This window comes from Neofelis nebulosa, chromosome 5, assembly GCF_028018385.1.
Source record: "Neofelis nebulosa isolate mNeoNeb1 chromosome 5, mNeoNeb1.pri, whole genome shotgun sequence".
NCBI classification, from domain to species: domain Eukaryota; kingdom Metazoa; phylum Chordata; class Mammalia; order Carnivora; family Felidae; genus Neofelis; species Neofelis nebulosa.
Window position 1 is genome coordinate 94,151,468 of NC_080786.1, and position 27,309 is coordinate 94,178,776.

General features: G+C 43.1%; 1 protein-coding gene across 1 annotated transcript in view; it reads right to left on the reverse strand.

Moving 5' to 3' along the window:
- Positions 1 to 12: 12 nt before the first annotated feature.
- UPK1B (uroplakin 1B) overlaps positions 13 to 27,309 on the reverse strand; it is a 29,081-nt gene continuing 1,784 nt past the window's right edge. Inside the window, exons 2-8 of the mRNA XM_058731336.1 lie at positions 17,356 to 17,443; positions 16,018 to 16,218; positions 13,556 to 13,630; positions 12,283 to 12,405; positions 9,996 to 10,175; positions 5,110 to 5,193; positions 13 to 954 (exon numbers count right to left, since the gene is read on the reverse strand). Of these exons, the coding sequence (XP_058587319.1) occupies positions 904 to 954; positions 5,110 to 5,193; positions 9,996 to 10,175; positions 12,283 to 12,405; positions 13,556 to 13,630; positions 16,018 to 16,218; positions 17,356 to 17,424 (783 nt within the window). The 5' untranslated portion in view covers positions 17,425 to 17,443 and the 3' untranslated portion in view covers positions 13 to 903. The remainder of the gene's footprint in view (positions 955 to 5,109; positions 5,194 to 9,995; positions 10,176 to 12,282; positions 12,406 to 13,555; positions 13,631 to 16,017; positions 16,219 to 17,355; positions 17,444 to 27,309) is intronic.

Here is a 27,309-nt window from a genome sequence, read left to right on the forward strand (position 1 = left end):
AAACAAGGTGAACATATTTAAAAGCCTTCTTTATTTATAAGACTAGACAAACAAATATTGAATTATAAGAATTTCTTTCAGGACCACAAATAGAAACAGTTCAGAAGAGGAATATTTTGACAGTAACAGAAATCACCATAAATCATGTAGCTAATAGCCAGCTTGCTTCTCTCTTGTTTGAAAGGTGTTTTAAAAGTTGACATGGGTGAATATGTGACAAGCCCCTTCTTTGTCCCCAAAAGTCCATATACTTTTCATGGGAGAACTGAGCTTAATACACAACATATCACTCTGCTGTGTCTGAGAGGAAGTTTCAACCACTATTAACTCAAGGTTGGATATTGTCCTGGAGAATAAAGGTGTCCTAAGTTGGCATTAAGGGAATCACATGAGTCTGCGTAGATGGGAGACACCATAGAACAAAGGCCAAAGACACCAAAGAACAAAGGCCATAGAACAAAGGCCAACTTTTCCTTAGTTCTCCCACCTGTGCAAATTTGACTTGAATAAAAGCCTTTGGAAGTCTCTTTTAGAAAGCAGTGAGGAATATTTGCCTTCCAAATACAGACTTAGGCTTACTGCGATATCACAGGTTCCTGTGGATGTCTTTATGCCCCCAAATTAAACATAAACAGGGGTGGAAGTAGTTACCGTCTTTCTAAAGTCTCCTTTTCCTACCATGTATAAAAATGTCGCAGAACCACAGACCAAGCTGAAAACACTAGTGAGAATTTTGAGAGGCTGAGAGCTCAGAGGAACACCACACCAACTGACTTGGTAATTTGAGTAAGAATGCACACATCCCCTCAGGGCTCAGATGTGAGATATATACTGGGAAAGCAAGCTTGCAGCACACGGTCCAGAGTCGCTGGAGGAAGGTGGTATAATGGTGACACTTCATTCCTAATATTCGATTCTGCTCCAGTAGAACATGGTACCCAGGAGAACCCAAAACTAGAATAGAAAGGCCAAAAAATAAATAAGGAATTGTTTTAGAAACATCTCATACTTGGGGGGAAAAGGATGTTAGGTTCAATGGAGTACTACATGGCAATGAGAAAGAACGAAATATGGCCCTTTGTAGCAACGTGGATGGAACTGGAGAGTGTGATGCTAAGTGAAATAAGCCATACAGAGAAAGACAGATACCATATGGTTTCACTCTTATGTGGATCCTGAGAAACTTAACAGAAACCCATGGGGGAAGGGAAGGAAAAAAAAAAAAAAAAAGAGGTTAGAGTGGGAGAGAGCCAAAGCATAAGAGACTGTTAAAAACTGAGAACAAACTGAGGGTTGATGGGGGGTGGGAGGGATGGGAGGGTGGGTGATGGGTATTGAGGAGGGCACCTTTTGGGATGAGCACTGGGTGTTGTATGGAAACCAATCTGACAATAAACTTCATATATTGAAGAAGAAAAAAAAAAAGGATGTTAGGTTCACTCAGGCTTAGATGATGCTGAATTTTTAAGAGTAATCTCACCTTAAGAAACCTTGTGGGGCAGGGACACCAGGGTGGCTCAGTCTGCTAAGTGACCAGCTCTTGATTTTGGCTCAGGTCACTATCTAACAGTTCTTGAGATCACGTTGGCAGCATGGAGCCTGCTTGGGATTCTCTTTTTCCCTCTCTGCCCCTCCCCTGCTTGCATTCTCTCTCTCTCTTAGTAAATAAGCAAATAAACTAAAAACAAACAAACAAACAACACCTCATGGGGCAGAGGTAACTATCCTGCCACTCAGACACACCTTCCCCATTTCCCACCTCCCTGTCCCAAACTGCACCCAGACTTGCCATCTTCTGGGATTGCTCCTCTCACCTCTGTGCTAAACTAGCCCCCCTGGGGAAATCCTTTCTTCTTCCCATCAGGGCTAATGACCCTCCAGTGGCTTCCTATTTCTCGTATGTACCATTTGGAGGTACAATTTTCTTACCTTCTACTATTGAACCTCTCCTCCCACAGGACTCCGTCTTTTCCCAAAAATGCTTATGACCTGGTACGGCTGCCCCTGCAGAATGCCACAGAACTCAAGGCATTTGACTCAGGCAAGGGGCTGGAATATCTGGGTTCTTCTGCAGCTCTGCTCCTCCCTCCCTACATCTGGAAAGTAGAGATAGTACCATCTTCTTCACCTACCCCCCAAGTTAGAAGATGGAATGAGATCATAAAATAGCATTACTGCTAACGTCTGAAGTTTATTGACTACGTACTACACATCAGACACTGTCCTGAGTGCTATGCATATAACTCCACTGAGTGCTTCCAGAAACCAGTGAAGAGACTGAGAGAGTGAGGAACTTAACCAAGGAGACTGGCTACCTACCTAGCTATTATTCTAGGGATTTAATGCTAAAAGCATTGGATATGACACCTTGTCCATAGCAGGTCCTCACTACACTTGGTTTCCTTCCCTTCCCTCTTTTGAATTTCATTCAGGGGGGCTTCCTAGATTCAGAGTCCATTTGAGGCTTGTGGAAATGTCAAGGGTTTTTAACTGGTCTGGAGTTTTAAGGTCCTTGAGAGCCTTTAAACATTATCCCACAGTTCCTGCTAGCATGGCTGAATAGGAACTTCACTGTTACAATTTTTCATTCATTCAGCAAAGTATCAAGCACATGCCATGTGCTCTGCTAAGCACTGGGGATACAGAAAGCTGCTGGTTCCCAGGCTTTTGGCGGAGACAAATACATTGTAGTAGAGTGACCATTACATGACAGAGGTGTGTGCAGAGTGTTGTGGGAGTTCCTGAGGGTGGGTGAGGGACCACCGATGACTTCTCAGAGGAAATGATTTTCCCTTCCTGCCTGCCTCACTCAGCTTCTCACCCCAAACCCAGCATTTCCTAAAGTGTGGTGCATAACCACCCAAGGGACCCTTGTGGGTGTCCATGAGGTCAAGACCTTTTGCATAACAATGTTAAGACTTTTTTTTTTTTTTTTTGCCCTTTTTACTGTTTTCACATTTGTACTGATGATGCAAAGCAGTGGAAAGTAAAACTGCTGGCATCTTAGCAGGATTTAAGGTAGAGGCACTAAACTGTGTTAGTAGTCAGTGTATTCTTCACTGCTGTGTACTTGCAGTAAAAAAAAAAAGGCAGACTTGGGGCGCCTGGGTGGCGCAGTCGGTTAAGTGTCCGACTTCAGCCAGGTCACGATCTCGCGGTCCGTGAGTTCGAGCCCTGCGTCAGGCTCTGGGCTGATGGCTCGGAGCCTGGAGCCTGTTTCCGATTCTGTGTCTCCCTCTCTCTCTGCCCCTCCCCCGTTCATGCTCTGTCTCTCTCTGTCCCAAAAATAAATAAAAAACGTTGAAAAAAAAATTAAAAAAAAAAAAAAAAGGCAGACTTAAGAGATTTAGAGTTTTAGAATTTTAAGGTTGTTTTTGGTGAAGCAGTAAGAATTGCTAATTTTATTAAGTGTTCACCTTTGAATATACATCTTTTTTAATATTCTTGAAACAAAGTATGCACAAAGCAGTTTGTTGCATAGTGAAACCTGATGGTTGTCTGAAGGCAAAGCACTTGTGTAATTGAGTTGTATATAAACCAGCCATTTTTTCATGCAACATGACTTTTACTTGAAAAAATGACTAATAGACAAGCTACAGTTATTCAGATTGGATGTTTGGCAGACATTGTCTCAAAATTTTACAAAGTGAGTCTGTCATTTTGAGGAAAACAACTGACAATACTTGTTGCCAGTGATAAATTTGGGCACTCAAGCAAAACTCAGGAAACTTGTTTCTGTCATGATGGGCCCATAGCACCCCCATGCTTAAGGTCCTTTCCAATATGGCAATAACAATGAATGTGATTTATTGATATTGCATAGAGAATTCAGCCTACATTTGGAAGATCAGCATAACACAGTGAACCAATATTTTCCCAAATAACCGATGCATGTTGTTAATAGAATCACGAACGGGTAAATGACGTATGCAAATTTCAAGACAAACTGATGTAACCTATTTTAATATAACAGTCTGAAAAGTTTGTTGACATAATTTTAGAATCACATTGCAACTAATGTTTAAAAACTACTAGCTGTCAAGCTTTGTGTAATATCAAAGAAGAATATTCACAGTTACGTTTAGATAAGGCTATCAAAACATTCTTGGTTTTTTCACTACCTATCAGTGTGAGGATGGATTTTCTTAAAATCCTTCAACCTAAGCAATATACTATAACAGAGGAAGTGAAGAAGCAAATATGAGAACCCAGCTGTCTTCTATTAAAACCAGACACCGAAGATACTTTTAAAAATGTAAAACAATGCTACTTTTCTCATCGTTTTTGTTTTAGAAAATAGGCACTTTTTTCACAAAAATATATTGTTAACAGTAACATGTAATCAGTTTATTATTACTTTAAATGAATTAATAAGTATTTTTTAAAATTCTGCATTAATTTCTAATAGCGTAACTATAAATAGATATAGCCCCCATAAATAAAAGCTTGGTGGAGTCCTCAGTAATTTTTGAGAGTGTGAAGGCGTTCTGAAACCAAAAGTTTAGAACTTCTTCCTGAATGCAATGAGTGGCTCTAAATCCTGACAGCAAATTAGAATTATGTGGAAAAAAAAAATGTTTTTTTTTAAATGCCTGGGTCCTGCCCCTAGATCCACCGAATCAGAATCTCAGAGTTTGGGGCTCATGCATAGTTTCTTTTCCCCGAGCTCTCCCAGGAAGTTTTAATGCGCAGCCAGGGCTGAGAACCACTGCCCTACCTTTCTGTTGCATGAACATCAGATAAAGTAGATGAGGTGAGCCTGGAGGAGGCAGCTCTTTGGAAGGAGCAAACGCAGATCAGTGCTGGGCAGGAGCCATCTAGGGAGCTGACAGTGTTTGGTATTTAACTATAATGAATTCATGAGATCTAGAGAGCCGGAAGGGCAGGCAAATGCTTCCCCATCAGCCTGAAGAAGGATGTGGCTAGTAGGGCACATCTCTTCCCTGGTAGGGGATATAAACACCCACTTGTCAGGGGAATCCACTGTCCTTGGTCTGGTCCTGACTAGCCCTCAGGTCCAAGGTTTTGTTTCCAGACTGTCTAGTGTGGCTGGATTAACCAGGGGTTAATCTCAAGTCCTCTCCTTAACTTGTGCAGGGAAATACTCACAGTCCAGCAGAGAATGGCAAATCCAAACCAGGCAACCCCCCAGGCATGTCTGTTCATCGGTCCAGAGATGAGTTCGTAGCAGCCCTGGAGGGGCAGGTGATCCCACATGGGTGTGAGAGGAACCAGAGAGAAAGATGTAAGAGATGGGGGAAAAGCAGATATCTATTTGTATCAATACTCTTCCAAAGTCTAATTTAACATAACCAGGCTATTTCAACATCCCCGTGGACATCCAGGTATTAACAGGGCTCTGCCGAGGGGATAGAAATAATTCTGTTCAACAGCTACTCTATATCACATTATTTTGTGTCTTTATCAGTCTAACAAAGGTGCTGCTATTTTAGTCTGACATTTAAAAAAAAATTTTTTTTTTTTAACGTTTATTTATGTTTGAGACAGAGAGAGACAGAGCATGAACAGGGGAGGGGCAGAGAGAGAGGGAGATACAGAATCTGAAACGGGCTCCAGGCTCTGAGCTGTCAGCACAGAGCCCGACGCGGGGCTCGAATTCACGGACCGTGAGATCATGACCTGAGCCAAAGTCGGACGCTTAACCAACTGAGCCACCCAGTACTGCCTCTATGACCCCAGCTTCCTATACCAGAAGCTGTTTCCCTGCAAAGCTAATGAGCTTAAGCTTCAGGGCTGCTTACTTGCAAGACCATTTCAAGGCCCTGCACCTAATTTTGTATGCGTATTTTCAGTTTTTTTTTTCCTAAGGGGGATCCTTCCCTGCAGATTCAAGCCCTACAAATCCTAGATCATCCTTGCCTTCTACTCCTCCACTCATTCTGACCTTGCCATGCTGATGTCCTTGGTGTTCCTCTAAAATGCTAACAGGGGTGCCTGGGTGGCTCAGTAGGTTAAGTCTCTGACTTCAGCTCACGTCATGATCTCACAGTTATGGGTTTGAGCCCTGCGTCGGGCTCTGTGCTGACACCTCAGAGCCTGGAGCCTGCTTAAGATTCTGTGTCTCTCCTTCTCTCTCTGCCACTCCACTGTTTGTGCTCGCTCTCTCTCTCTTTCCAAAATGAATAAACTAAAAAAATTTAAAAAGCTAAGAATGCTCCCACTTCAGAGCCTTTGCACTTGCTGCTTCTTTTCCTTAGAACTCTCTTCCCCAATCTTCTTTAAGTCAGGGTCTCATTTCCTCACTTAATTCAGAACTCTATGCAGATACTATCTCAACAAAGCCTTTCCTGACCACCATAGAGAAAAAAAACCCTATCATTCCTTATATACCTACCCTGCTTTATTTCTGTCTATGGCATTTATCACTACCTGGAACGTATCATGTATTTACTTGGTAACTTGTTTGGTGCCTCCCATACTACAGTGTAAGCTCTGGAGGGCAGGGATCTTATTGTGCTCATTGTTGAATCTCTAGAACCCAGCACAAGTGCCTGGCACAAAATAGGCACCCAATAAACATTGATAGAATGAATGGAACATGATACGAAGAGATGATTATGACAATATCATTCGTGACACAATAGTTCACAAACACTCCTGTATCCATTACTCACTGATCCTCCTGACATTCCTGGGAGGGGGGTCATTTGTCCTAACATGTACAAAAGCCCACTTAGGTGCCAGGCACTGGGCTGGACATTCAGCAGTGACAAGACAGACATGGGTATTGTTCTCATGGAACTCACAGACAAAAGCCCCAGGTTTTTCACCTCTTCTTATTTAGTGCCTTTTCATGATGCCTTTTTATCATTGTAGTGGTGCTTACTTCGGTCTTCCTTAGTTCTGTGATAATGTTCTTGAGGTATAGTGATTAGATAGCGCGTAGCGTTTCTAGGGCAGTTGGAGCATGAGTAAGAATACATATACCTGCATCTTACATGCTATGTGAAATTCTGGTTTACTTATTTATTTGTTTAAGTTTATTTTGAGAGAGAGAGAGAGAGAGAGAGAGAGAGAGAGGGAAGAAAGAGCGAGAGAGGGAGAGAGAAGAAGGGCAGAAAGAGAATCCCAAGCAGGCTCTGTGCTGTCATCGCAGAGCGCGACATGGGGTTCAAACTCAGGAACTGCAAGATCATGACCTGAGCTGAGATCAAGAGTCAGACACTGAACCGACTGAGCCCCCCAGGCGCCCTGGTTGATTTCTATTATCACCACACTTATGATGACATCCCTAATTTTGTTAGCCTTCATTTATGCAGATTTCGAAAAGCCACAATATGGATATGAAAAAGAGTCATTTATCTCTTCAACCACCCACCCACCAAACATTCCCCAATGCCTGCATTGTGCCAGGCAGCCTGTGGGGTACTGGAGACACAGAATGGAGTAATGCATGGCCCTCAAGGGGACTCAGAAAAAAGGAGCCTTGTGAAAAAATACTTACGATATGTCAACTGCAATGACAGAAGTACAGTGTATGAAGTACTGGGTGGCATATTTTGCTTTGTGGAAAGGGATTGCTATAGAATTAGCAGGACTTATAACGTGGAAAGGATTGTGGTGTGTGGGAATCTGGAGGACCAGGAGGGGGAGAAGTGGAAAGGATTAGAATAGAAGAACTTTGTCGAGAGTGAAGAATGAGTGAGATTGAGAAAGTAGGAGCACGGGGAGTTAGAGACAGAAGGAAGTTAGAGACGGGGACAGAGAGAAGAATTTCAGGTCCAGGAATTTGGCAGGAGAGTAGGGTTGCGTGATGATGAGTTTGTAGCTGTGGTGTAGCTGGTGGGTGGGTAAGGAGATGGAAATGTTAAGGACAGGTGAGGCCAAGGAACCGAAAGGGAGAATGTGAGAAGGGTTGTCAAAACTCGAGTGAAGGTCCCTCCCTACTAGAACATCACATGTCCTAGGGAGATAAACTGATTATCTGAGGGCAAATACCCCTTTCTGTCTCTCTCACAGAGACGATATAATTTCTATGTAATTACAGTCCAATCAAGATATGTTTGTGAGGGTCAGTGCCAAGGTTGAAATATGGAAAGCATTTTATTACTCCTGAGAGTGATAATTATATTGCATATTGTGATTATAAGGAACAAATTGAATCTTTAGAGCAGTCTGAATGTACCTGATTAAAATGACACTAAAACAATGCTGCTCAAAAGCTAAATAAGGGTTGCTTTGAAGGACTCTGCAAAATAATCTACATCACTCCTACGTCCTTTTCCAGATTAATGCATCCAATCCCAGTCCAGGCACCCTTCCAGATGTGGGATGATGATCAGCTGTACAGTGTCCTTCATTCTAAACGTGCACATTGCATTATTTACTGCCAGACTAAGGAGTCTGACATTTCTCAAATTATTTAACAAACTGGCACACAACCAACTTTCCTCAAAATGGTAACTCGCAAAGCAGTATAAACCTTTCAGAGGCTGGCTACAATGATACGAGGATTCGCGTTGGGCTATTTGGGAATATTTCCAAATTCTTTCTTGGCTTACAGTCTAGGCTCCGGAACTAGACTGCTGGGGTATGAATCCTGATTCAACCATTTACTAGCTGAGTGACCTTGGGCTAGGTACTTCTTATATCTCTACATCTTAGTTCCTCATCCCTAAAGTAAGAATCATAATGGTGCCTACTTTTTTTTAACGTTTTTATTTCTTTTTGAGAGACAGAGAGAGAGTGTGCATGTGCGAGAGTGAGCAGGGGAGGGGCAGAGAGAGAGAGGGAGACACAGAATCTGAAGCAGGCTGCAGGCTCTGAGCTGTCAGCACAGAGCCTGATGTGGGGCTTGAACCCATGGACTGTAACATCACGATCTGAGCCAAAGTCAGACGCTCAACGAACTGAGCCACCCAGGTGCCCCCTAACTTTGACCTTTAAACAAGTTAATATACATATGGTACTTGGAACAGTGTCTGGCTTTAGTAAGTACTCAATAAATATTAGTTTTCAGGATCATTATATCATTCTCATCAGGCTGGAAACACTCAAAAACCATCTGTAACCAAATCACCAATCTAATATTTTATTAAGACTATCCTAGGGGAACCTAGGTGGCTTAGTTGGTTAAGCCACTGACTCTTGACTTTGGCTTAGGTCATGATCTCATGGTTCATGAGATTGAGCCCCATGTTGGGCTTCAAGCTGACAGGGTGGAGCCTGCTTGGGATTCTCTCTCTCTCTCTCTCTCTCTCTCTCTCTCTCTCTCTCTCTCTCTCTTCCCCTCCCCCACTCACATGCTAGCTTTCTCTCTCAAAATAAAAAATAAACACGAAGAAAAGTATTATCCTATATTATCACTGAATAAGGAATGTGGTTATATAATTACTGCATTTACCATCAGCAATTGCCATTGCTTTGGAAATTAGCAAAGCATTCTCTCTTTATACACCCCTTCCAATTTACATTTTGCAAAAATAGAGCAAATCTTTGCTTAATGTAAATAGTTTTTGAAATACCAGTTCTAGGGGTCCCTAGGTGGCTCAGTTGATTAAGCATCTGACTTCGGCTCAGGTCATGATCTCTTGGTTCATGGGTTTGAGCCCCGCCTTGGGCTCTGTGCTAACAGCTCAGAGCTGGGAGCCTGCTTCAGATTCTGTGTCTCCCTCTCTCTTGTCCCTCCTCTGCTCATGCTCTCTCTCACTCTCTCTTTCTCTCTCTCTCAAAAATAAATGTTAAAAAAAATCGAAACACCAATTCTGTACATTGTGCAAATAGTTTGCATTTTAAAAAGTTGGACTTTGTTATTGCAATTCTCATGTTCTGTCGATTCTTTTAATATGCAGATTTTCCCAGATCACCCTGCTAATCTTAGCATCCATATTTTACTACCAGAGAAGGAAATAGTTGACAAAAGGTTTAGGAAAAAGGATGCGGAATTCTTTATGAGAGACTATTACCTACAGTTAAGCAGTATTTCCCTCATGAAGAGCAGGAAACCTGGCCGGTCTGGGGTGGCGAGGACTCACCTGCTTGTGGTAGTAACCAGGCACTCCTAGCTTGCAGGCCTCCAGGTTGAGAGGTTTTTTAAGACTGTCCATCACACAGCACTGACGAGGCCAGGGATAGTCGGCATCATTATTTTCGGTCCGGAAGGCAGACGTATATTTCTGCCAGTCTGATGGACCATTTACACCACAGCAATTGTCCTGTCAGTGGAAGAGAGATACAAAATTCTCTTTCATGGTCCTTGCTAGAGCCATCAATGTAGCAACTGAGATTTTATGGACAAAGAAGATACGGAAAGTATACCATATCTTGCGTTTACTAAAATTCCCCAAACAGGGGCGTCTGGGTGGCTCAGTCGGTTGAGCATCTGACTTCAGCTCAGGTCATGATCTCATGGTCTGTGAGTTCGAACCCCGCGTCGGGCTCTGTGCCAATAGCTCAGAGCCTGGAGCCTGTTTCGGATTCTATGTCTCTCCCTGTCTCTCTGACCCTCCCCCGTTCATGCTCTGTCTCTCTCTGTCTCAAAAAAATAAATAAATGTTAAAAAAATTAAGAAAAAAACAAAATAAAAATAAAATAAAATTCCCCAAACAAGAGCTGAGGGTATTAATAACTTACGTTTTAGAGGTTGGAAAATACTTCAACATTTGTTACTTTACTAGCTATTGATGAGCTCCATGGCCTTTGATGAGTTCAACTCCCTATGCCTCATTTTCCTTAACTGTAAAACATGGCCTAGTTTCCTTAACACAGCCCATGGTCCTCAGAGTTTCAGTGAGGATTAGTTAATGCACCTAATCTGTTTTGTACAACGCCTGGTCCATAGTAAACCCTTGCTAAATGTTAATTATTATTAATATGAATATCTTGATACAGCAGTGTGAGAGAGCTATAATTAGTCTCACGACATATGAGCAAATCAAAAATCAGAAAATTAAAACTTCTAGTGGTGAAGAAATTAGGAATAATTCCTATTTTACATTTCTATATTTTTAACATTTTCTAAAGTAATTATGTATGACTTTAATAATGGGAAAAAAAAATAACCAAAACCTGGTGGCACACAGCTATGTCTCTACATAGGAAACGAAGATCAGTGAACACTTAGCTAATGTCCTCACAATCTGGATAGAGTTGAGGTTAAGGGAGGAAACATACTTCACATCATTTTCCTTCCTTTTTCTAAATTCTGTTCAAATGTTTCAAGGGAGGAACTTAAAACTACAGGCCCCTCTCAACGTTTAGAATAAATACTTCGCAACAAACTTGATGATAAATCAGCTGTCTTTAAAGCATGTCCTATTTTGCTACTGGATTATGGAAAATCTCTCACCAAGGGAAATAAGTATCCTGCATTTTGACCTGAGACTTTTGGGGAAGAATGGTTAAGTTTGAGCCAGGATTATTTTAGACTGGGCTTTTAAAAGTTGGTAAGAAGGTTTTTCAAAATATGTGGGCATTCCCATTTCCATTCAAAGGGCTTAGTTCTTGTTAAAAGAGTGGAAAAAGTATGTGACCTATGGTCAGAAGAGTGATAGAAAGTAAAAAAAGTGGCCAATGAGTTGGAGTTTCTAATGGGGTAAAAAGAATTATTGGAATAGGAATATTCAGATAAATGAAGGAAATGATAGAAGATAGAGGGTAAAGAGACATTAAAGAAGGCACAGAGGCTATATGGGAGTTTGCTGATGACGTACTGTGAGCAGGTAGAGGGGAGGGGAGAGAGGGGGCAGTGTGAGAGTTGGGTCAGATTCGGGTTTATGTAGGGATAAAAGTTTACAAAGGCAGTAGGGGTGATTATGGATATTCTGAAAGACTTGGATTTTTGATGATATTTAAGATAAACTTGCATATAAGGTATGATGGCCAGTTAGAGAAAAGTGGGCATTCAAATCAATTCATACCCCATGGTCCTTAGGAGGACTAGCCCATAGGTACTAAATAAGCAAAATAGGGAATGATTGCCACTTGAGTTCAGTGTGGTGTGGAGAAGGAAACTTTTTCTTTTAATGTAGGTGATGCCTGAGTTCTAAGAGGCAGCATGTGCCTCTAGATTTCTTAACAATGTCATTATCCCTAAATGGAAGTTAATCAACATCATGGATTGAGAATAAAATAGAGATCTTGGGGTCCCACTGAGTGATGTGCACACAAGAGGCATAGATGAGAGGAATAAATGAATTTGCCTATGTCCAGTCTCTTTTTGAAGGAAACGGCCTAGAGACTGTGGTCCCCACACTTTGACTTCACTTCCAACCACGTCTTCACACCTGGATACTGGAGTCTCCCCAAGACTGCAGGCATTACCTGGAGCATGAGTCTGTCCCAGGTCTTGGTGACTTCATTGTTTTTCCATTGGTCGTCATTGTTTGGAGGGCTATTATTTTGGTACCTCTCCAGCATCTGCTTCAGGAAGAGGTTGGGCGTGAACTATGGTAGGAGGAGGCAACACAAGAAGAAGAGTTAGCACACTCATCCCCAAGGAAGCAAAATGATTTGCTCTGCCTGTTGCTGGGGGCACTGAACGTTATCTTCTGGAGTAAAACTGCTGGAGTAAAACTGTGCTCAGAGGCACCAAGAAGGGTGGTGTATGTGGGAGGTTGCTTTGCATGTCTGAAGTTCTTATGAGGGGGAATTTAAAGTCTACCATCCTCAAAGAAATCCCAGTGAGACTAGGGCAGGGGGCAGGCATCGTAGGGTGGCTTGAACTGGGAAATAGAGAAAAGGAGAGATGAGGGATGCTGAATTGAGAGGAAGTCTTAGATGCTGTGGATTATTGCCCATCCTGTTGGAGGGCTAGAGGTTACTGCAGTGTGGGGAAGAGCACAACAGTACAAGCTTGGGTCCTGGAGTCGCTCTGCCTGGACTCAGGATTCTTCTCCTTCCCTTACCAGTTGTGTAACCTTGGACGAGTTACTTCACCTTTTTAAGTCTCATTTTTTTTTTAAATCTATAAAATGACCACAGTAATAATACCTACTTCATAGAGTTCTTATGAGGATTAAGTAGTTATATATTTAAATTTTTTTAATGTTTATTTTTGAGACAGAGAGAGACAGAGTGAGAGCCGGGGAGGGGCAGAGAGAGAGAGGAAGACACACAATCCAAAGCAGGCTCCAGGCTCCGAGCTGTCAGCACAGACCCCGACGCGGGGCTCGAACTCACGGACCGTGAGATCATGACCTGAGCCGAAGTCGGCCGCTTAACCAACTGAGCCACCCAGGCGCCCCTTTTTTATTTTTTTTTTAACGTTTATTTATTTTTGAGACAGAGAGAGACAGAGAGAGGGAGACACAGAATCTGAAACAGGCTCCAGGCTCCAGGCTCTGAGCTGTCAGCACAGAGCCCGACGCAGGGCCCGAACTCATGGACCGCGAGATCATGACTTGAGCTGAAGTCGGAGGCTTAACCAACTGAGCCACCCAGGTGCCCCATGTAGTTATGTATTTAATATTAATGCACATATTGGAGTGCCTGGTACAGTGTAAGGGCTTAATACGTGTCAGCTCTTATATTGTTATGATGATAACAATGATTCATGTGATCATTTTTGCTCTGTGCTTTTTGTGATTGTACTCACAAAGTCTCGTTGTGTTGCTGCTGTGATACAAGATGCCACTTCAAAGCCATATACGATAAACATCAGAATGAAATACTGGAAGGGAAACAAATTAAAAAAAAGCATTACATGTATCTCCAAAGAGAGAATTAAAAAAAATTGTTATATTCTTTCAGCATATTCATCAAAGTGTAACCATCTAATCAATAATGAAATTATTCAACAAACCTTCATTGATCAGCTGCTTGGAGCAAGTCTGGGTGCTAGGTGCTAGGTGCTAATCAGCTCAATTCTCTCCTTATCCCCAGACAACAAATGGCTATTGAATACAGAGCTTTCTCACTCCGGTATATTCTATATTTCTACTTTAACTGAGAAAAACAAATACAAGAGAATGAACTGGGGTGTGCGTGCCTGTGTGTGTTCAATGGCTGGCAAAAGAGTTTTGGTGGATTGGACACTATATACAGCTTCAAAAATCCCCTCATTAAGATAAATTTTCTTTACTGTTTACTGGAAATTTAGAATTACAAAGGTCAGAAAAAGATGACCGGATTGTGTTTAATATCCATTGTCCCTGTTGACAAGGGTCCTGAGAGGAGCAGGCAGCCTCCAGGTACACAGCTCTTCACCGGCATTCTTCTCTCAACCCCCACCCTTCCAGTTACGGGCCAGGTGAGTGGAACAGACCTTGCTGTGTGGTGTTGCTCTCATGTGTGTGTGTCCACACTCACATGCATGCATGCACGTGTTCACATGATGCCTCCCCACCATGCAGCCCCTGTTTGTGACTGGAAAATATCTGAACAGCAAGTTGCCTCTGAATCAGGGATGGGAACTATTTGTGAGGGTCTGTCTTTGCTTTCCTCAGCCTTGCACATTCACTGTTGGTCCCCTGCTGCAGTGTCTGTGGGGGAGGGCAGGGAAAACGGTCCTCTCTCCCTGGGCAGGGGCAGCTGGGCAGCTCTCTGAGCAGGACCCTCTGCTGCCCTAATTACTCAGCTTGGATAAAGGCTCTGGCTGGAGCAGGAGCACCTTCAGAGGCCTCAAAACATTCGCTGCCTTGTTCTTTGTCAGAGCTTTGTGTTATGGGTGCCTGGCTGGCTCAGTCAATAGAGCATGTGACTCTTGATCTCGGGGTTGTGAGTTTGAGTCCCACGTTGGGTGTAGAAATTACTTAAAAGTAAAATCTCTGAAAAAAAAAAAAGAGCTTGATGACTCTTCTTGGAAAGGCTCAGAAACCCCTTAGAGACACTCCAGACAGGAGGCCCAGGGTTCAGGTGTTTTCTCCGTCAGCCCCTTGGAAGGGGCACTGCTCCTTTTCTCTGCAGGGCACGGTGAACAATGTTTCCTTCTGGCTGTGTCAGGAATACATGGAGGGCCCAAAGTGAGACCAGGATGCAGGTGAAGCTGGTCTCTGAGGACACCTGCCCCTCCTCTCCCTTTCCCTGCATTGTTGTCCCCACCCAAAAAAGTGGGTGCTTTTGCCCTGGAACTTAACTCACACTAAAGGAATCAGAGAATGTAAAAGTTCTGCATTCCCTGGGTGCCAGGACAATGTTTAGATCACAGGAAAAGTAAACCGACAAGCACTTTAAGTTGCTGGGCTTGTTCCATAAAGATGTAACTCAGGTCCTTCAGCATTTGGGTAGGAGAGTTATTTCAGGGTGGGGAGTGGGGGTGGGACCCCATCACAGTGTGAGAAACCATTGACCTGAGCATGGGGGCAGAGAATAGAGGTCTAGACCCAATACCAAGGGTTCTTAACTCAGCTGGTTGCAAATTTGCTTCCATCTACAAAGGGAGGGCATGATTGTCTGTGGCTTGGGGCAAAAGCTTCTCTGTGGGTGCGCAGCGTTAGAGCCTCCACAGGCAGATGGAGCTGAAGCCGAATTCTCTAGTGCTGTGCATCAAGGTTTCCTAGGGGCCCTGAAAAGCAGAGTGAATGTATAATGTAGGAAATGCAGGTCATTATACAAAATCATCAGCCTTGGGCTCAAAAATTTCTGAAGAAGCTAATGCTTTCTCTTAAAAATTCATGCATATTTTGTATTTTATATCCTAAAATATCACTGATTAATATTAAAATAATACTTTAAACTACTTGTTGTCAAGAGAAAAACTCTAATCATCAAATTCTCACTCTGTCTCTGCTTTGGCCTATGTAGCTCCTGGCTGAACCCACTGGCTGCAGCTGGTTGGAGAAGCACAGATCTGGAAAATACTCAACAGGGTCACCATCAGGTTTCTCTCCTTTGGGTTCTCTGTACTGGAATCTTCTGGACTTGAAATAGTGGAGGGCATCTTTGCCCCCAAAATGGTCAAGCTTCACTGCAGGGAGAGTGTTTCCTCCTTCTCTCCCCTTACCTGTCTCTCTCTGCTCCCACTTAGCCCACTAAAAGCCAAATCACTATGCTCAGGGAAGAAGAAAAGAATCCATCGAAATTGGCCCAGGAGGCAACCGTGGAGTTTTAAGCTCTCACCGCCAGAAGAATTTTCCTGTTGGACTTCATGATGCCTACAATGCCTAGAACGGACAGGCAGAAGAGGCAGATGCCAACAAACATGCCAATCCAGGCTGCCCCATAGATGTCATCATTGTCAGTGGCTTCAAGCAGCGGGTAGAGGCTATGTTGGTCGGATACAAAGAAGATGCACTCTGCAGTCAGGGCGATGCCGCACATCTGGGGGCAGAGGGCATTCTGTCAGGCTGGTAGTGCAACAGCGTTGGAAAAGGGATGCAAAAGTGTGGGGAGGGGTTAGTAAGAGAGTCTAACTCCATCTCTGCATAGGCTCAAAGCAATGAACTGAGACTCATCACCAGAAAATCAAACTGCTCCTTCCATCCTATTACTAGGATGTATGCCTCCTCCCACCTGTCACTCTGTCTTACTGCTATTTGGGGGAAAGACCCAGGCAATTTCAGACCATCTAAAGTCTGTGGGGCATGAACCACTCAAACAACATCTTGTATGAACAGAACCTCCCACCCCTACTCCCACGGTCCTTCGTCCCAATTCCTGGATTATAATATTTAGACTAGTCTTTGTCTGGCACTGAGCATTAGAGCTGGAAGTGACCTTGGTGGTTATCTTTCCCACCCTCTGCATTTTATTGATGAGGGACCTTGTCCTTGAAAGCTGATAACTTGTCCAGAGTCATGGAGTCAGAGGCAGGGCCGGGCCAAGACCCAGAGATCGTGACTCTCAAGCGCTCTGTCAGCACACTGAGCCCACACAGCCTGACCTCTGAGCCACTCTCCCATCCTGGTACTGGCCTCTGTGTGATAAGGACAAGTAAATGCAAACATCTGTCCCCAACAGCCTTAACAGCACTGTTCCATGCAAATCAAATCAAGGCGAAATAGGAAAGAAACACTGAAGTGTGTGTGTGGTGGCAATATTTGCACACTGACCATGGTTGACATGGCTTCTTTTGGATTCTTGTGTTTTAAAGTTGGGAGGGAGGGGTTTGGGAGGGGGCACGGGCTAAATGGGTAGGGGGCATTAAGGAATCTACCCTGAAATCATTGTTGCACTACATTATTAACTAACTTGGATATAAATTTAAAAATTAAAAAAAACCATTTAAGTTGGGAGGGAAATATCCATTTTTTTGACATATCACATAGTTACATACGATTATTTATATAATTAAATTCTAGCTAGCCTATTTTGCTAACACATTTCCTGAAATTAGGAAGAAAAAGATAGGAAGCCAGTAAGTATATCATGGTTTTCCTTTAAACTCCCACTTTCGATTAATCCAAAAATTGTGATTACAGAAAGAACAGAATTTCCTGAAAAATACTCATTACTTACACCAACAATCACATTTCCAAAAATCAGCAGGCCCTGGAAGCAACGAGCAGTGGAGTCATCTTTGGCCATCTTCAGGATTTCCCCCAAGCTGAGGGCACGAGAACATTCCAGCTGAGTAGGACCAGGTGGCAAATGTTGCTGCAGGTTTCATAACATGACTCCATCACACTATCACCTGCATCACCTTCTCGTGTTCCAAAGCATCCAAACTGAAGTCAGGCAATCATTTAGCAAGGGAGGGAATATGATGACTAAGCTCAGGAATCATTGCATTTTTTTTTTTTACTGTAATTTTATAAAGAAGAAAAAAAAAGTAAAGCTTGCCAGAGTCTGATCAGTAACTTTCAGTTGTTCTTTAAGGTGGAGAATATACAGACTGTGCACTTCTGAGTGATGCACTGAGGTCCTGCATGTTAACAAGGGCAGACATGGGGTGCTGAGGACTGGGCAGGGCTGAAGCACCCCCAGGTGCCCCAGCGTGGCTCTTCCTATCCTTGGTCATGGCAAACTGAAACCCCAAAGGAAAACTCATGGCCAAAGTTGGCAGCTGGTGCCCATATGGGCTACAGGCAGCTGTTAAAAATAATTACTATCAGAATATTTTGTTACTTTCAAAAATAGTTGGCAATTTAAAAAGTTCCCTGGGGGCACCTAGGGGGCTCAGTTGGTTAAGCGGCTGACTCGATCTAGGCTCAGGTCATGATCTCACTGTTTGTGATTTTGAACCCTGCATTGGGCTCTGCACTGATAGTGGGAGGAACCTGCTTGGGATTCTCTCTCTCCCTCTCCTCCTCCCCTGCTCATGTGCGCTCTCTCTCTCTCTCTCTCTCTCAAAATAAAGAAACAAACATTTTTAAAAAATCTTTAAAAAATAATGAAAAGTTCCCTGTTGCACGAGGGGGGGCAGTGGGAGAAGAGGGGCTGACATATAGTTCCTTCCATGTGTCGCTCTACTAGGTACTTCACATGCACACATCTAATTCTCATAGCCCAATTAGGTAGAAAAGAAAAAAGGTGAGGAGGCTCATTTTGCAGATGAGGAAACTAAAGCTTTAATTTAGGTAATTAAGTTCCCTGGGGTCATGCAATGGAAGAGGTAGGCTGGAGACCTTGGTCTGTGTGACTCTGGAGCCCAAGTGCATCCCCTCAACCCACACTGGCTCCTAGAAATTATTTACAAGATTTAGTGCTTTGAATGGCACTAAAAAGAAGTGGGCCTCTCCCTCCCTCAGGATTCTCTGGAAGGAATATGAGGGTAAGTGTTTGGGTCAATTACTTTAGCTTTTGTACTTAGAATACCTCCAGAAAAGCCGTCCAGATCTCTTATTGTGTTGTTAATTAAATTAATCACTTCCTGTATTCATGCTTTAAACCAAAATGTGTTAAATGATGTGACTGGAGTTTTGAGGTATAAAAGATATATTAGGAAGATTGCTGTTTTCCAGGATTTTGTGCTCTCGTCGGGAAGATAAGACAGGTTCCTAAATAATTTTATTACATCTAGGAAGACCCTAAGTGCTATGGGAGTTCCGAGTAGGGAAGACATAAGCCTTGCAGAATATGTGTGGTTTTGGTAAGTAGACTAGAGATATAGGGTGTGGTGTAGGAGGAAGTGGGGGTGTGTGGCTGACATTCCAGGGAAAGGAAATATCAGGGACCAGAGACCTAGAAGAGCAAGGTGGCGGTGAGGTGGCAAGTGAGTCAGTTTGGCTGAAGTCCCAGTTGGTACAGGGGATCAGTGGGAGGCAAGTCTTCTCAGACTTTGCTAAGATTTGACTTCCTTTGTTACTACTCTCTAATGTAAGTGTTAACAGCCTTCCAAAGAATCTCAGCTTCTCCATTTTTCCCTTCCTTGTTCACCTGGGTAGCTGTGGGAATTGAAAGGAATTAAAATTCATGAGTGTTTCTGGCCCAGAGCTGGGTGCATAGTGGGTACTCTATCAATGTTTGCTGAGTGAATAGAACCGGGCCATTGTTACAAGATCTTTATGTGTAGTTTCTGCTTAGAAATGGCATTCATGCTTTCCCGCAATTGTTCCAGTAATTGTTAAACATTAGACTGAGTGGAACCCGAGTGCCCTGAAGGAGTTAATACACAGTCTGCCAAGGGAGATCTTTACTCATGTAACCAGACCAGTCACATTGTAAAGTTCATTACTGGTATGCACAGACATTGCTCCTGACAAGTTAAGTTACCATCTAGAGACATGAATAAATAGACAGTGGAAGGCAGAAGTTCAAACAACACAAGTATAGAGAGTAAAGGGCAAAAGTCTGGAGGCCAAGTGCAGCACCATTTCAACCAGTACAGATTATGCACCCATTTGCTGGGTAGCAGCAGCCTGTTTGTGTTGACTAGCTGGTTAGCAGCAATTCGTTCTTTCAAGGAATGTAAAGTGTGATGACAGCAACATGGGTTCAAAGCAAAAATGACTGTATGCAGTCAAATAAAGGGGGAAATAGGACTATGGATAAAAGGAAGAGAGTATGAGGCTACCGAAGAGGGACTTTATTGGTCCTTTATTGCAGAAAGGAACTGAAGATACTCTGAACAAGGGATTTGGCCCGGTGACTCATGAAGCCCCATAACGAACTTTTCCAAAGAGGAACCTGCCACACCGAGTTTTATAAAGGAGGAAGGGACAAATGAATAAAGGAGAATTGTCCATCAGAGTCAGGGTGGAAACGTGCAGACAAGAGTGGGAGAAGACAAAGAGTGGGCAGATGAGGGGTTAGTATGAGCAAAAAGAAGAATTAACAGAAGAAACCTAGACAGGCATATGGAAGGAAATGCCAGAGAGGCAGCCTGACTGCATTTATGGAAGGCAGAGATATAGTGATGGTAAAAACATTCTGAAGTTGCTGACCACTAGATTTTTCTCCTTTTCCCCTGTGAATTCTCTTCTTCAGGCCTCTGGGATCAGTGACCCAAAATAACTTAGAAAGTCACTCTCGTCTTCCAAAATAACAAAATGATGATGAAAGCTGCCATTTAATGAGCACTTACAATGTTCTTAGCACATGTTAGGTATTTTATGTGCATTTCCTCTCAACAGATCCAAGAGATGGGTACTTTTTTTAAGTTTGTTTACTTATTTTTGAGAGAGATAGAGCAGGAGTGTGGGAGGAGCAGAGAGAGAGAGGGAGAGAGAGAATCCCAAGCAGGTTCCATGCTTGGCTCAGAGCCTGATGCAGAGCTTGATCTCACGATTGTGAGATTATGACCTGAGCCAATACCAAGATTCTGATGCTTAACTGACTGAGACACCCAGGTACACCACGAGATGGGTATTTTTTTTTTTTTTTTTTTTTTTTTTTTTTTTTACTAAAGTCTGAACTAGTTTCTTATGGCTGCTGTAACCATTTACTGCAAACTTCCTGGCTTAAAACAACACAAATGTAACATCTGATGTGGAGGTCAGAAGTATGAAAATGAGGGGCACTTGGGTGGCTCAGTGGGTTGAGCCATCAACTCTTGGTTTCGGCTCAGGTCATGATCTCCCAGTTTATGGGTTTAAGGCTCTCCCACCCACCCCCCAGTGGAGCTCTGTGCTGAGCATGGAGCCTACTTGGGATATTCTCCCTCTCTCTCTCAAAAATAAAATAAATAAACTTTAAAAAAAAGTGTGAAATAAGTCTCACTGGGTTACAATCAAGGTGTCAGTAGAGCTGCCTTCCTGGAGGATCCAGGGGAGAATCTGTTTTCTTGTCATTTTGCAGATGAAGAAAGGGAGGCTTGAGAGATTACTTACTTTGCCCAACACCACATTGCTAGAAAATGCAAAAGCTCAGATTCAAACCCAGGTCTGCTTGGTTTCGAATCATCTACATAACACTGTGCAGTTTATAAAGTCCTGTCACATAGATAATACTTTCAGAATAAAAAGCAACGCCTGGCTCGCTTCCTTGGCAACCCTCAAGCAGAGAGAACAGGTCCATCTTGCTGCTCAGATGAGCCTGTCTTTGCAAAGGTCAGAATCAGTCTTCACTCACTTTTCTAGGTTCTTGTCTCCTTAGCTCCTCGACGTTGCACTAATATTTGTACATTTTCCCCAAACCCAGCGCTGCACCCACATGTTTTTCCAGAAGTTTTGTTGAGATGTATCCTAAAACTGCAGTTCTCTCACCCACCCCTTGGGACCAAAATTCTTGGAAGGAAAAGGTGCAAATGTGCAGGTTAATATGACAGTCAACATTTCATAGCCTCTCCTTGGTCATTTGTATTTTAGACTAGGTTGGTGTCTCGAAGATCTAAAACATTGCTGTATCCATCAGATAGCCGCAAATGTCAAGAGAGATGGCAATTAGGGAACCAAGTGGGCGCTTCTGGTGGCTCACGGTGTAGCCTAGTGGCTGTGGTCTAGCTGTGAGCACACTGGACTTGGTGTCAGAATGCTGAAGTTCCAGCCCCCAGTCTTGCCCAGCCTTACTGTGTATCCCTGGGCAATGCCACTCAGTGTCTACTTCCTCATTTATAAGATGGGTAAAACACAATGTGTTTGATGGGGTTGTTGTGATCACTGACATAAAAGATGCAGAAGTGGTTGGCAAATACTAAGTCTGTTTACAAACATAAGAAATTATGATTAATAACCAGGGGCATATTTAGGAAGGGCAGGATATTGGGCTATGGCCTTGCTCTGTGGACCAGTGGCACTGTAACACCTGGAGCCTAGCCCGGAGGTTTCAAGGTGACTAGTCCCACAACCAAGGTCTTCCAGGTTGAGGTGAAGCAGCTCCTTCTTCCTTCCCTCTGTCCCCTGCCTAGGGCCCAGTCTGCCGTAAGGACCTATAGTCCTTAACCATGTGTGCTTTTTATTTTTCATGGAAGGATTCATGGGGGGAAATAATCTCTTTGGGACAAGAAACAAGTTTCCCAGTTGTGCTTGGGGTGTGGCCAGAGTCAGGTACCAAGCAGCACGTCCACGTGGGAGGGACCCTCTCTGCATTCCATCAGCATTCCTGAACAGTTAACACCAGACACTGGGTTACATTGCCCTGGCTTTGGCTAGCTCCAGGGCCTCTGCTCCAGACCGAGGCGGCACAGAGCTGACACTCAAGATTCTCCTCTGCCCAGGCTGCGTTTTTCCTGATATAGAATTTACTTAGGGAGGACTCTGTTCTGCTCCCCTTGTGTATTCTTTCCTCCTGTTATCAATGTACAAATGGTTTCCTGCACTTTATTGTAAGAGTCTCCAAAGCAGGAGAAGGCACTGGGACCCTGTTTCATTTGTCTTTCTAGGTCCAAGGTGGTGCAGTACTTGACACATAGTAGGCACTCAATAAATTATTTTGATAGACAAAAGGCAGACAAAGTAAAATTTAGAAATGTATATATTTGAATGAATGAATGAATGAATAGACAGATAAATAAATATATGAGTGAATTGTTTGCATAGACCTCTATTGCACAGTAGGTTAGAGAGTACAATGAAGTGGGGAGAACATGGGCTTTGACTCTGCTACTTAGCATTGTGAGCTTGGGCAGTTTCTTTTTTATTGTTTCCTTTTCTTTTCTCATCTTTCCTTTTCTTTTCTTAACTTTATTTATTTTGAGAGAGAGCATGAGAGAGAGCACAAGCAGGGGAGGAACAGAGAAAGAGGGAGAGGGAGAGAATCCCAAGCACCATTAGTGCAGAGCCAAACACAGGGCTGAAACTCACGAGCTGTGAGATCATGACCCGAACGGAAATTAAGAGTCAAATGGTTAACCCTTTGAGCCACCCAGGCACCCCAGCTTGGGCAGCTTCTTAATCTTGTTGAGCTTCATCTCTAAATGGGTATCATAATAACTCACTCAAAGGGTTTGTGTGAAAATTCAGTGAGAATATATGTGAAATCTAACACAATATTAGTTACTCAACCAGTACTAATCTTCTCCTCACTTTTGCCTCAGTTTTTTGAATCAGGTAGACCACGCTAACAGACTTGAATGGTGAAAGTACCTAAAACTAGCGATTCCATTGTGTTTTAAAACACAGAGCCACATTCCCTTTCCAAGAAAATAAGATCTTAATATGGAATGCTAATGTATACAACCAGATCAAAATCTGGCTGAAACAAGAGTGGAGAGCTTCTCCTCATCAGCTCGGAATTTCCAAGCCACATGGCAAGCCCCAGTGTGGCTGCAAACCACTCTTCTAGAACTATCAGTAAAGAAAGATGTAGGAAAAGTACTGAGCTGGAAGGCAGCTACCCAGGAAACTAGGAGACACTCAACAGTGAAGTTGGGAAACCCGGTCGAAATCACTCCATGACATTACACAGTCTCTGTGTCAAAGAGACTGCGCTGAGTGGAAAATTTCTAGGAAAGGTTCTTGGAAAACAGGGGACTTCCATAATAGACAGCTGGAGGAGTGTCCCGGAAGGGGTTCCTAGCACACTTGGAGGAAAGGCAACATGATTTCTATGAAAGGAAACAATCAGGCCTGGCTAATCTTTCAGAGTTCTTTAAAGGCTCTGAATGCCTGTGCACAGGGACAGACTTAGGAACTTATTTAAGTTAAAAAAAAAAAAAAAAGAAAGAAAAACCTTGACAAATTTTCACACCAATGGCTACTAAAAAAAAAAAAAAAGAATTTTTTGCCCTTTCCAGAAAGGACAGACATGGAGAAAGAACAAAAAGGTGAGACAGATAGGCACCTCTCTACATAAAGAACATAAACTGTGGTGTTCTCTAGGGCCTGGTGGTAGATGTGTCTCAAGTTAATGACTTCTTGAGTTTTGTTTCTGCCTGCCTGATGAAGAAGCATTGTGATAAATGCCCTGTAATGGTTAGTTTTATGTGTCAACCTGATTAGGGTATGGTGCCCAGTTGTAGGGTCAAATACCAGTCTATATACTGCTGTGAAGATATTTTTACAGACATGATTAATATGTAAATCAATAGACTTTGAGTAAAACAGATTATTCTCCACAACATGGGTGGGCCTCTTCCCATCAGTTGAGGTCCTTAAGGGCAAAGACAGGTTTCCTGAGGAAGAAGGAATTCTGCCTCAAAATTGTCTGCAGATTTCAGACTCAAGACTGCAACATCAACTTCTTTCCTGAATTTTCGGCTGCTCTACAGATTTCAGGCTTGCTAGCCCCTACAACCCCATAAGCCATTTCCTTAAAACAAATATCTCTTTATGTGGCTGAAGACGTAGAGGCTTTGTAGTCAGGTCTCTCATTGTGCAAATGAGGAAACCAAGGCTCCCGGAGGGGAAGTGACTTGTTCAAGATCATGCATGTGTTGTTTGCAGAGTCAAGATTCAAGTCCAGATCTTCTGACTCTTAACAGCCTTTTATTGAGCTTGTCACTAATCATTCTTCTTTCTAAGGTAGGTAGACACCACCTCCCTTTATGTTTCTTTTTTTTTCTTTTCTTTTCTTTTCTTTTCTTTTCTTTTCTTTTCTTTTCTTTTCTTTCTTTCTTTCTTTATCTATTTTTTGAGAGAGAGAGAGAGAGAGAGAGCACAAGCAGGGGAGGGGCAGAGAGAGAGGGAGACACAGAATCTGAAGCAGGCTCCAGGCTCTGAGCTGTCAGCACAGAGCCCAATGCAGGGTTGGAACCCACGAACCGTGAGATCATGACCTGAGCTGAAGTCTGGCTCTTAACCGATTGAGCCACCCAGGTGCCCCTCCCTTTATGTTTCTTTAAAGTTGAGAGAAACCTCCAATTCCCTGCCCCTGAACCCGCTCTTTTCCCTTAAAGGTTAAGCCATAAAGGGAGGCACATAAACAAAGCTAGCAGGGAGAGAGCCTTCTACCATTGCCCTCCATTCAAACTCTTCTCACTAATTACCCTAATTTCCGAAATCCCACAAGAGAGTCACTCCTTTGCTCCTGATTAGAATGCACATCCATGTAAAAGAGACACAGTGAGGCTCATGAGGCTTCAATGTCAATGCCTCATTGTGAATGATTTTATCAGATCTCTTCTGTACATTTTCAAACAGAGGGGGAAGACACATGAGAGAGAGAGAGACCCAAGGAGAGTAAAGCCTCAGTGGGCTAACGTAACTCATGATCTGGGGGCTTGGATCCGTCTTCTGTGGATAGAGACCAGGTCCTGAAAATATGATGTGTCTTCCCCTCCTACCTATCATTTCAGCCCCCAGTATGTACGTATCAGCTATGTCAATTATGGGGTCTATAGAAACTTTCTTGTGTTATTCCAAAGCAGATCTTCCCTCATAGATAGGTATTAGGTTTGTTTTTAAACCTAGCAGGGATAAAAAATAAGCAAATGGGGTGAGCTGAGTTTTAAAAAGTGGGATTAGTAGAGGGCAGAGAGCCAAGTAGTGACTATTTAATTTTTTAAATTATTTTTTTTAATGTTTATTTCTGAGAGAGAGAGGGAGAGAGAGACAGAGCACGTGCAGGGGAGGGCAGAGATAGAGGCAGACACAGAATCCGAAGTAGGCTCCAGGCTCTGAGCTGTCCTCACAGAGCCCAACGTGGGGCTCAAACTCATGAACCGTGAGATCATGACCTGAGCCGAAGTTGGACATTTAACCGACTGAGCCACCCACGCGCCCCTATTTAAACATTTTTTAAAAATATTTATTTAGTTTTGAGACAGAGAGAGAGAGACAGCACGAGTCGGGGAGGGGCAGAGAGGGAGACACAGAATCTGAAGCAGGTTCCAGGCTCTGAGCTGTCAGCACAGAGCCCAACATGGGACTCAAACTCACAGACTGCAAGATCATGACCTGAGCCCAAGTCATATGCTTAAGCAACTGAGCGACCCAGGTCTCCTGTGACTGTCCACTTTAGAAATAATATCACCCCTGACTGAAAGTATGCAGCTCACCTCAAAGTGTTTTCCACGTTCAAGAATAGCCTCTGTGAGCCCCACCCTGTGGAAAACTGCCCAGTGGCCTGGCACCATGATGATTTACGCAAATTGCTCAACATCCCAGGAGCTCCTTTGCTCTGGAGAAGTGCAAACATTTTAAAAGGCTGGAGTTTTCTTTTTTTTTTTCTTGTTGCCCTCATTCAGTTTGTTTTCTTATAAAAATTACTCATATCCATAGTGTTGATGTTTCCAGACACATTGAATAGGTCTAAAAACTATTGCTCACTAAATAAACCATTTTCAAAGTAAAAGAAATAAGACTCTCCCACCAAGCATGAGATCATTTCTTCAAGTTCATTACCTCTTTTCCTCACCCAAGTTTGTTGGACCAGAAAACATGCAAACCACACCTCAAACTCTAGCTCATGCTAGGGAAATTTGGATTAACAAAAGAAAAAAAAAAAACAGAGAAATAGGAGAGGAAGAAATAAGAAACACACTGTGCTGTTACCTTAGCCCTGACCTTGAAACCCAGAACAAGAGTAGACAGTTTTATGATTTACAGGGGAGAATAAAGGTGGGTGTGGTGATTTTAGATCAGGACAATTGCTAGTCTGCTTAAATTTAGGGTAGGATGAGTCGCTGGCAATGATGAAAAGCGGTGCTTGTGCCTATGGCTCTGACACCCATGGCTCACAGCATCGATTGGTTTTTCTTGCTTTAAAGCTCTAAACCTGCTCTACTATGGCAACTAGTAGTTGGATGTAGCTATTTTCATTCAAATTCATTCAATTAAATAAAAATGAAAAGTTCAATTATTTGGTTGCACTAGCCACATTTTAAGTGTTCAATAGCCACGTGTAGTTAGTGGCTATTGTATAGAACATTTCCATCATCACAGAGGATTCTATTGGACAGCACTGCTCTAGACTCCTGATGCTTGCCGTGGTGACTTCAGAGCCCTTGACCCACCTGAACTCAGGAATAGGATAGAAACAATGGCTCAGGCATTCTCAGCCATGTGAGGACCTCAGGTGTGGGTAATGCCAGCCGGATGCCCAGCCCCAAGGCAGGAATGCTATGGAGACTCCTTGGGGGAGGTGAGGTTAGGGCAACTCTTCATGAATTTGGTCTTTGCCCCAGTTAGGGAACATCAGGGGTGTGTGCAGCCT